Raw genomic sequence first — 10499 nt, 5'->3', positions numbered from 1 at the left:
AAATATATCCAGGCCTGATGATCAAAACACTGCCTCCCTGGAACCGCGTCATTCCCAGCTAGCCAAGAAATACACACACACAATTTTAACTTAATACATCGCTCTTAGTAAGAAACTGAACACCCAGAACCAACAAATTCAAATGAAGAGGGAAATTGATGTTTCTGCTCTATTACTTCTTTTGGGTCAATTTATGTTTGTAGTGTATTTATTTATAGATACAAACAAAGAAAATTACCATTGTCCAAATCGATATCATTTCTATTTCTATACAATTTATATTTTTATAAAGGTACTTAGTGGGTCTTTTTCATTGTTAATATATATATATATATATATATAAGTATATAAACATATACATATTGAATAAGTTCATTGTTCGTATTTATTTGTAGTGAATCGATCCAAAGCAAATTTCTTTTGGTATGATTATTTTCTAGCATATTTAATTATATAAAAAAATATCTCATAAGTAATAATTTTATTGTGTTGTTGCTTAATCTTCAACAACAACAACCATCAAGCCTTATTCCCCTAATGTGATCGGTTGTATAAATTCTAGAACGCTACTACGCTGGGTTTTGCTCAAGTCTTCTGTCAGCTCCAAGTACTCTAAATCTTTTCATAAATTCTCTTTCCAAGTCTTCATAGGTCTTCACCTACCATTTTGCCCTAAGCCTCTGTCTTATGGTCGCATCTTCTAACCAGAGCATTTGTAAGTCTTCGGTTCACGTGTCCAAACCACCTTAATCGATTTTCTTCTCATTTTATCTTCAATTGCGGCCACTCGTACTTTATCTCGAATATCCTCTTGTTCTTATATAACCTTCCTGCTACATTTGCACAAAAGCTTGATCTATACAGCAGCTTCCCCTTATTCTAAATAACTTGACCAGGCAACATACATACGTGCTAGCTGTTTTCAGTTTCTTGTTGCAAAATATGAAGCCCTTAGAATATGCTACACTGATCCTATCGATCGATGACGCAAGTTGTTATTATAAAAATGAAGAAAAATCCACAAATTATTTGTTTTATAATCGGAACATAATACAAGGATGCAACATATAGAAACGTAGAGGGCTCTATTGCGTCGCAATGCACCTCCATTTTTACATGCATCTGCTTGTTTCTTTCTCTTTGTGTTCATGAAAGCCGGCAAAAGAATAATTTAAAGAAAAATGCATGGGGGGAAGGCAGCTGGTCTGGTCTGCATGCTACAAAGTTCCACAATCCTCATTGAATTGTTCATAAATCGGCCTACAATTTGCCCTCACACATGCTTAAATTGTTCGTAATTGAGTACGTAAATACGTGGGGAAACGGAAATTCGAATCGGTGAATCGAAGACGATGAGAGTTGGAATGTACAATCGATGACAATAAAACTTAGAAAAAATCAGCACTCTAGGAATCATCAAAACCTAAGTACTGAAAAGGGCAGTAAGAAACAACCTTGTTTTCCGCAATAAAGAAACCTTAATTTACCCAAAAACATTGGAGAGGTGTAAAGCCGATTGGAGCACTTCCTCACCGACATGGAATCTAGATTGATGTATTTGAAATGACTCACAAAACAACTTGTTAAAGGATGTCTCGCATCGGAAACGTGAGGAACATCCCTCTTATATTGAATGGTTACACTAATTGCATCAAGGCTTTTTATATAAAACCCAGCCCGCACTTATTGAATTACACAGGTGGTCAAGTTAGGGTCATTATTGATGTGCTTAGTATTGGACTGTTGGATGTCTCTTTAACTTTAAGACAGCTTATCTTTTGAGGAGTAAGAAAGATTAAAAGAGGTTCAATGGGCAGGATGCCCTATAGAATAAGACAATGCAAAACATGACATAAACCCTAATAGGTGATTCGATTATGGATAAAGTACCTCCTAGGAGATGACAAATGTAAAATTCAAGATTATTCTAATGTGACATAGGCAAGCCTTGTCCTTGGAGAGGTCTATGAAAGTTTATTGATGATGTTTCTCATGATGTTTTGTGCAGGTACACACCATCTGTCCAAACTCTTCCCTTCTTTCGAGTTTTGTAATAATCTCCCTTGTTATCTCCAAATAACAAGGAAAGCTGGCTATTTAAGTCCTTGCTGCTTGGGATTAGGGTCTTTCAGAGCTTTGTTGAATATATTTTGAGAAAAAAAGGAGGGAGAAAAGAAGGGTACGTTCGAGAAATGGCACCGAGCCGAAACTTACTGCCTGAGGAGTACATGATCAATCATGAAAGGACTAATAAAATGAGTGTCCTTGATCTCAGTACTCACTCAGCTGCCTCAGCCATGACTTGCTATCCTTATCCACACACGCCCTTGCTGGAGGAGGGCGGTACAGCTTCTACCCCCCCTTACTCGGATGAAAGCGGAAACCATAAGAGGCTGAAATGGACTACAAGTATCTCCGACTCTATGTCAAGTCATAACAGTCTTTATAGTGGTGTAGGAAGCGGAGATAGTTGCATTACTGACATCAGCCTCAGTCGCCGAAGCAGCACGAATAGCTTGAATACCTTGCCAAGGCTTCATTTCCGGGACCATATTTGGACTTACACACAAAGGTACCTTGCAGCTGAAGCTGTTGAGGAGGCAGCGACAGTGATGTCCAATGCTGAGGGAAATGGAGAGGAGGAGGACGGAACTGCTGATGGGATGAGGCTTGTTCAGCTCCTAATTGCTTGTGCTGAAGCTGTTGCTTGTCGTGACAAGTCACATGCCTCTGCATTACTATATGAGCTTCGGGCCAATGCCTTGGTCTTTGGCTCTTCATTCCAGCGTGTGGCATCATGTTTTGTCCAAGGCCTTGCCAACCGCCTCGCTCTGGTTCAACCACTCGGGGCAGTAAGGTTCATTGGGTCCGCGATGAGCACAAAAGACTTTGCCTTGGACAAGAAGGAAGAGGCATTGCGCCTTGTTTATGAGATATGCCCCCACATTCAGTTTGGTCACTTTGTGGCCAATTCATCAATATTGGAAGCCTTTGAGGGAGAGAGTTTTGTTCATGTAGTAGACCTTGGGATGACCCTTGGTCTACCACATGGAGACCAGTGGCGAGGCTTGATCGAGAGCCTTGCCACACGCACAGACCAGCCGCCTACACGCCTTAGAATAACCGGTGTTGGCCTTTACGGTGACAGATTGCAAATCATTGGAGAAGAGCTCGAGGCCTATGCCGACAGCTTGGGAATAAATCTGGAGTTTTCTGTGGTGGAAAGCAACTTGGAAAACCTGCGTCCGGAGGACATTAAAATGTATGATGGTGAAGTCCTTGTTGTCAATAGCATTCTTCAGTTGCATTGTGTGGTGAAAGAAAGCAGAGGAGCTCTCAATTCTGTCCTGCAGATGGTCCATGAACTTTCGCCGAAAATCTTGGTTCTTGTGGAGCAAGACTCAAGCCACAATGGACCTTTTTTTTTGGGGAGGTTTATGGAGGCACTGCATTATTACTCTGCAATCTTTGACTCCCTAGATGCCATGCTGCCAAAATATGACACGAGGCGCGCGAAGATGGAGCAGTTCTACTTTGCTGAGGAGATTAAGAACATAATCAGCTGCGAGGGGCCGGCAAGGGTGGAGAGGCACGAGAGGGTTGATCAGTGGCGCCGGAGGATGAGCCGTGCAGGGTTTCAGGCTACGCCGTTTAAGATGCTGGCACAGGCAAAGCAGTGGCTTGGGAAGATCAAGGTCTGTGAGGGCTACACTATTCTGGAAGAGAAGGGTTGCTTGGTTCTTGGTTGGAAATCTAAGCCCATTGTTGCTGCCTCCTGCTGGAAATGCTAATCAAACATTTTTCGGGTCCGAAATCCCAGCTCAAAATTCAGTTAAAAAACCAGAAAAAAAAAATAAAAAAATAAAAAAATCCCAACTCACATTTCACACCGATTCCAATAAAACAATTCCAGGGATCTTGGAAAGCAGATTTGGGTGACTACTTTGTCTTCTGTGTCATTGGCTGCAAAACTGTGTTGGAACAGTTAGAAAATAAGTGGGTTTGGCCTTGAATTTTGAGCTATTTTGGGTGATTAAATGATGGAATAAAGAGGAAATGGCCTCCTTGGTGTGCATATTTTAGGCTGAAATTAACATTATTTCAATTGTACCTAATAACAATTTCTTTCATTCTTTTTAATTAATGATCAAAGGTGACAATCTTAGTGATGGAAATTATGAAAGTTCCACACTGTCTCTCACAAAAAAGAGTCTAAAGCCAATCTCAACTTTCCACTGTAAAGAGTTAAGATTTTGTAGAACAATTCGCTTGATTATTAATTATGCATTGTCATTATGTTGAAGAACATACAATTTGCTGGTGCTCCACATAACTGTCTTCCTCATTTTGCAGAACTGTTTTTTTAGTACATCGATATTTTTACACTAAAAAAAGAGGGAGTTTGGCTTAGCCATACAATGTGTAACCTAATTTGATATCGAATAAGACCTTCCACTTTCAAGTGAAGAGAAACAGAAATCTGTACAAATAGAATCAATTACAAATAGAGACATCATACATACAGCAAAGTACGTTAAAACTTCAGTTGAATATACAAGTTAGAGTACTGTTCGGAATACCAAATTGTACTCAAAATGACGTAGCAATGTTTGATTAATTCCAATATGGTTCCAGGTTAAAAACCTTATGTATTACTAACAAATAAACTATTAACACAAATTCATAGATTATTTGGTGAACAAATTTGGTGACTGTAACATTATTGATACAACGTATTATTTAATTAAAAATGAAAATTCAAAGGTGTATGAGTTTCACAAAGGCTTGGCATTATTTGAAAGTAGGGGTGGGTTCAGTTTTATCTACTTTAGTTTTTTGTTTAAACCGGAAACTAAATCAAAACTACTATTTGGTTTGGTTCGGTTCATTTTTCTATTCGGTTTGATTTTTATTCAATTTTTTCGGTTCAATTTGGTTTCGACTTTGTTTTTTCTTCCTTTTAAAACACTAAGGTGCGTACAGAGGAGAGGCCATGAGGGAAGGTGAGGATTGAGGAGGAGCACAAAGTGAGAGAGTGCATGATGCATGAAAAAACCGAGGGTCTCTAAGAGGCAAGAGACAAGGATAGAACTTGGGGATCGCTCAAACAAGGGCAACGAAGTTTTCTCGACGTTAGTAATTGTGGATTCGCTTGATATGATCAAGTCTAACACTTAATTTAGAAAGGAGAAACAAATAACTTCGATTGCACTAAGCAAATATATTTTAATTCATTCAAGTCTCCCAAAATGTTTGTATTACATTATAATTTAAAGAGAGTAAAGATAAGGAAAAAATAGATGTTACAACTTCCAAAAAGACTCTCATCATAACCTAAATGGACTTAACAAATTTCCATGTAATTCAATGCACACAGCCATTATTATTCCAATTCCAATGCATATGAGCAATTTCCAAGTTGTATGCTTGCTCCCGCAGCAGTGCAAATGATTGAAAGTGGGGGGAAAACTTTGAACCACATTGTTTATTCATAGGATAAAGTAAAATGATAACGTTTAGATGTGTGTAGGTAAAACAATTTCGTTTTAAGGATTGTTTGGTTCAGTTTCCGAACTATTGAAACCGAAACAACAGATTTCAATTCGATTGGGGTATTCTAATTCAGTTTGGCTTTTTTCGATTTTTAAGCTTTGATTCAGTGTCCAGTTTGGATTTTTAAATTTCGGTTTTTTAAACCCATCCCTATTTGAAAGGCATATCCACAAGAGAAATTCTTTGGAGTAAATATAGTTTTTCCTTTGTTAAGACCATCTTCAACCATTGGGTTAAAACCTAAAATTTTAAATCCAAAAAATTTAGGTTTTAACTTAGAAGCATGTTTTCTACTCCAACCCTTCTGAGTTAAATTTTTAGTTTGAGATCATTAAAAAATAAATTTTGGATTTTTAAAGTAATTTTTTTAAAAAAGAATTATGTAGATTATCGTAATTTAATTTTATGAATATTTTAACATAAAAATATTTAGATTTCGATAAATATTGAAAAATCACTAAACTGATACCATGAAACTTATGAAACACTATGAAAGAATATGAAACACATACAACAATTTTTTTTTAATTACTTTAGCCGTTGGATTTAAATTTGGATCATTAGATCTTTTTTTCTTTTACCATTGAATTTGATCATATTAAATTTTAATCGTTGAATTCAATGAATTTATAAATATAAAACTAAAAATATACACATACAGGATGGGCTAACCCACTAACCTAAGGGGAATTATAGTCTAAATTTATCGCAGAAATGAGTTCAGCTTAAAACTAATATTTACCCTGAAATAAGTTGAGATAGATTTGGAATCTAACCATTAACAAAAATAAATAGAGAAAGAAATTTAAAAAGTAAATTCCTCGTGCAAAAAAAATGCACTGTATAAACACGTGGAGAGAGAGAGGGAGGGACAGGGAAAGAGAGAAGCAGAGGGACAGAATGGAAACCGTGGCAGTGTTTGGCGGAGCAAGTCCAAGCTTTTCCTCATCCCTACAACGCAGAAGTACCTGCAGCAGCTTATCCTCTGCCGACCGCAACTCTAACCTACGCACCCGCCACCACCAACTATCCGCATTCCCTTCGAACCTCCATCTTTTCTCATATTTCGCAGCTCGTCCCCATGCCAAAACCCTCGCCAAACCTCGCATCTTTCTTCCCCACTTGGTTGCTTCACTGGTTTGCCTCCTACCCTCTTCGTATTTTTCAAAATTGTTGAAAACCCATTGTTTAATTTTCCATTTAGTAAAAACCCAATTGGAATTTTTGGGATTTTAATGGCGGCTTTGTGTTTTTCAGGAACAAGTTGATGAGACGTACATAATGGTGAAGCCTGATGGAGTTCAACGTGGCCTTGTAAGCTAATTTAATTCTCTAATCTTGTATTTTAGTTTGTTCAATTTTAAGGGTGATTGGTAGCTGGAAAACTTGGGGCAGTTATGAAATTATGAAATTTTCGAAGTTTTGATTGTGTTCTGAAATCTTCGCGTCTGGGATTTTGAAAAAACAAAAGCTTGAACTTTAATTTATTTCCATTAATTGACTGGGGAAGAGGAAGATCTCGGGTTTTCGATTTTAGCTTGGTGTTCTTAGTGTTAATATGTGTGATATGGGGTTGAATTGTTTTAGGTTGGAGAGATAATCTCAAGGTTTGAAAAGAAGGGATTTAAGCTGACTGGCTTGAAGCTCTTCCAGTGCCCCCAAGACTTGGCAGAGGTTCGTCTCTTTTCATTTTTGCCTTATAAAAAACCCGAAATAAGCTTTCAGACGTACATTGTGATATTCTAATAGTTCTGTGTGATGACTTTTTAATGCACCTACTTGATGAATTAAGCAAGAGGGGAATTTCATAATAAGCAGCTTGGAACCGAAAAAGCTTTGAGTTGTTTAGCTCAAGGCATAGAGGGTTATGTAGTATGATTTATGCATTCTTTGCAATCATTCTTCAGATACACACAATTGTATCTCGTTTACAATGTTCAAGAGCATTATGTACTCATGGAAAAGTTGGTATAATTAGATTGTGTGCCCTTATGTGCGTGAGTTTTGTTGTTTCAGGAACATTATAAGGATCTCAAGGGAAAGTCGTTCTTCCCTAAATTGATCGAGTACATTGTATCTGGCCCTGTTGTGTGCATGGTATGAACAAGTAATCCTAATTCTCCTCTATTCTGTCTATGTCACATGGAAATCAATGAATACGAGCTGTATTTTAGCTGTATTCTCGTACAACAATACTGACCATGACGTTGTGCTAGCAAGGCATGGGAGGGTGTTGGCGTTGTGGCAGCAGCACGTAAGTTGATTGGGGCTACAAATCCTCTACAAGCTGAACCTGGAACTATAAGAGGGGATCTTGCTGTTCAAACAGGAAGGTTGGGCTCTTTAACGTTTTGGTAGTTGAGTACTGATGTGTGCATTAAGCTGCATCAGGTTACAAGTAATTCTTTTATTTTCACCTGATGGCATGTGGATTCTAACTGGGCGAGATCTTGTATGAAAATCTTGGCAGGAACGTGGTTCATGGGAGCGACAGCCCTGAAAACGGCAAGCGTGAAATAGGTAGGCTTGCTCTTCTTGCATCATTTACTCTTTGTGATGGATATTTCTCGTCTTGAACCCCTCCCGCTTTTCTTCCTCGTTTGCTATTTGAACTATGCAGCTCTCTGGTTCAAAGAAGGTGAATTATGTCAATGGACACCAGCTCAAGCACCATGGTTGAGGGAGTGATTTTCACCGAAATGATCAGTTCTGGCAACGGACGCAATTTTGAAAGAGTCTGCTGAACCGCTATATCTCTGTGTCGGTTATGTATGTGATCTTAGACGATTCAATAACCCGTCATAAATTATCATGTTAATCTGTGACTTTGAATCTTGAAGAATTTTTTTGTATTCCTTTGGCCGGTGTTGTACCTTAACATTCTTTCAAACTAAATGATGAATTACAATATGATTCCACATACATAAACATTATTCATCCCTCAATTGGGTATATCAAGTTACAACAATAAATCGGCTTCCAGGATCATACTCTCCGTTCTTCAACAAACAATATAGATAAAGACCACAACGGATCGCCAGTGCAAAATGAAGCAAGACATGAAATCCATCTATACGTGTCCATATCGTAAAATCCAACTCAGAGCATACATATTTGATTAGCAGGTAAAGAGTTCACACATTCCTGTTCCGATTGTTCTGTGCTGTTAGAAGATTGGCATCCGCTAGAACTCGGAGAAATACTTGCATTCTCTGTCATCATCGCATCCCCAGAGAACAAGCAGCTAGCCTCTTGAGCTCTCTTAAATTTCGAAAAGAGGTAGAGAACTGAAATGTTGGTGCCTTGTTGCTGTTTCAAGGTTCCTGCAGAATGACAGTCACTGAAACTCGTCGAACTTCTTGGTGAGGAACAATCCGCGTCTAGTGTCATAAACTCCTCCTGTGGATAGCTGGCGGCTTCAATACAACCCGGTGAAGTGCCAGCGGAAGAAGCACAATTTGCCTCTATCTTCATTGGCTCAGAATCGGGAGAGCGTGAAGTAGAACCGGTAGTATCTGTCTCCCCTACCTCATCAGAGCATGGACTTAAATTGCGTTTAGAACCTAATTTGAGCTTCATGAGTGTAGCCTCTGCATCAAAGAAAAGGGAAATTAATGACAACAATCGTGTTCGTGGCCTAGCAGATAGTTCCCCAAGTGAAATTTTGTTCCAAACAATACACTAAGCATTCTTGCTTGCCCGAAAATGAGTGAACTTTACTGGACAAACTCCGAACCATTGATGAACTTGCTCCCCCGAAAAAGAAAATAAATCGAACTGAATCGCTGATGGGGGTGCGATTCACTGGGTTCCGCATACCCATCAGCGGATCTCAGACCAGTCACCCCAAAGATGTAAGTGAAGCAAATTATCAAACAGTTGGCAGGCCAAAATAAACGGTGCCCACAAGCAAGCACAACGGAAAATCCGTCGCCAAAACATTCGAAATCCGGAGTTTTTTTAGTGAAAATCAAAGCCCCAAGCCAAAACCCAAAAAATTAAAATTAAAAAAAAAATCATAAAAAGAAAGAGTAATAGAAGGATAAACAGTGATGTGTTACCGTAGATGGAGAGAGAATCGTCTTTGAGGATCTTGGAAGGCGGTCTCTCCAAGCTTTCCGCCGGACAAGAAGACGCTCTTATCTTCCCAAACATCTCTCTCTCTCTCTGGATCGGGGTCTTTCACTTTGAGGAGAGACACAGAAAAGGGAAGGGCGCGGCAAAAACTGAGGGTGATGGAGGGAAGCGTGCTTTGAACTCTTTCATTTTGTGGCGGGCCTATTAGTGGCCTGCATTGACTGGGCCAGACCTTTGCATTTTTTTATTATTTTAAAACAAGAATATTGGAAGGTGGAATCCGACATGACTGATCTTTTATTTACAAGTAAATAATTTGCTTGTATTAGGTAGAGAGGATGAATTTTTTTTTTTTTTTTTTGTTTTGTTTTAGAAGAAGATAAATCAAAGTAGAACTGTTTTTTTTTTTTTTTTTATAGTTTTATGATTTAGGTTAACTACAGTAGTGGTCCTTAAACTTATACTTGTGTTACATTTTGGTGTTTCAATTTAGTTTGTAAAGTACATAGCCTTTCCAATATTTGAGAGCTAATATGATCAAAACAGACAAAAGTGGAACATAATGACTCAACTGAGACACGTGACGCAATTGGAGGTCCAAAGACTTTACGCAGTTTCCTTTGATTCAATATGAGTATGAGAATCTATGTTGTAGCCGACTATTTGGATTCAAATTGGTGCAAAGAAGTCTAATAGAAAGAGGTTTTGAATTGTTCCAGACGTTTTAGGATTGAAACACGGTTTCCATTATAGTTTTTGCACTCATTGTTGGACAAGGATTTCTTGTCATTGTTCCACCTAGATTCTAATAGGAGAGACAAGTAGATTGAACGTGTATATATAGTAAGCCTCTACTCTCACAAAATACA

General features: G+C 38.4%; 3 protein-coding genes across 3 annotated transcripts; 2 read left to right on the top strand and 1 right to left on the bottom strand.

Moving 5' to 3' along the window:
- Positions 1-2192: 2192 nt before the first annotated feature.
- On the top strand, positions 2193-3847 carry LOC103950110 (GRAS family protein RAD1-like). The gene has a single exon (XM_009361260.2). It carries the CDS (start codon positions 2193-2195, stop codon positions 3789-3791), a length of 1599 nt encoding a protein of 532 aa, XP_009359535.2. The 3' UTR covers positions 3792-3847.
- A 2565-nt stretch (positions 3848-6412) lies between these two features.
- LOC103950053 (nucleoside diphosphate kinase 2, chloroplastic) lies at positions 6413-8475 on the top strand. Its single transcript, XM_009361207.3, has 7 exons — positions 6413-6690; positions 6811-6867; positions 7141-7227; positions 7570-7650; positions 7774-7886; positions 8024-8073; positions 8174-8475. Exons 1-7 carry the CDS (start codon positions 6454-6456, stop codon positions 8239-8241), a joined length of 693 nt encoding a protein of 230 aa, XP_009359482.3. The 5' UTR covers positions 6413-6453; the 3' UTR covers positions 8242-8475.
- On the bottom strand, positions 8424-9986 carry LOC103950052. The gene is made up of 2 exons (XM_009361206.3): positions 9615-9986; positions 8424-9143 (listed from the first exon to the last, which is right to left on the bottom strand). Exons 1-2 carry the CDS (start codon positions 9706-9708, stop codon positions 8653-8655), a joined length of 585 nt encoding a protein of 194 aa, XP_009359481.2. The 5' UTR covers positions 9709-9986; the 3' UTR covers positions 8424-8652.
- Positions 9987-10499: the final 513 nt, after the last annotated feature.

The sequence above is a fragment of a genome, unplaced genomic scaffold (assembly GCF_019419815.1).
Source record: "Pyrus x bretschneideri cultivar Hongxiangsu unplaced genomic scaffold, Pyrus_bretschneideri_v1 Contig27, whole genome shotgun sequence".
NCBI lineage: Eukaryota > Viridiplantae > Streptophyta > Magnoliopsida > Rosales > Rosaceae > Pyrus > Pyrus x bretschneideri.
This window is presented reverse-complemented; position numbering and strand designations above follow the sequence as displayed.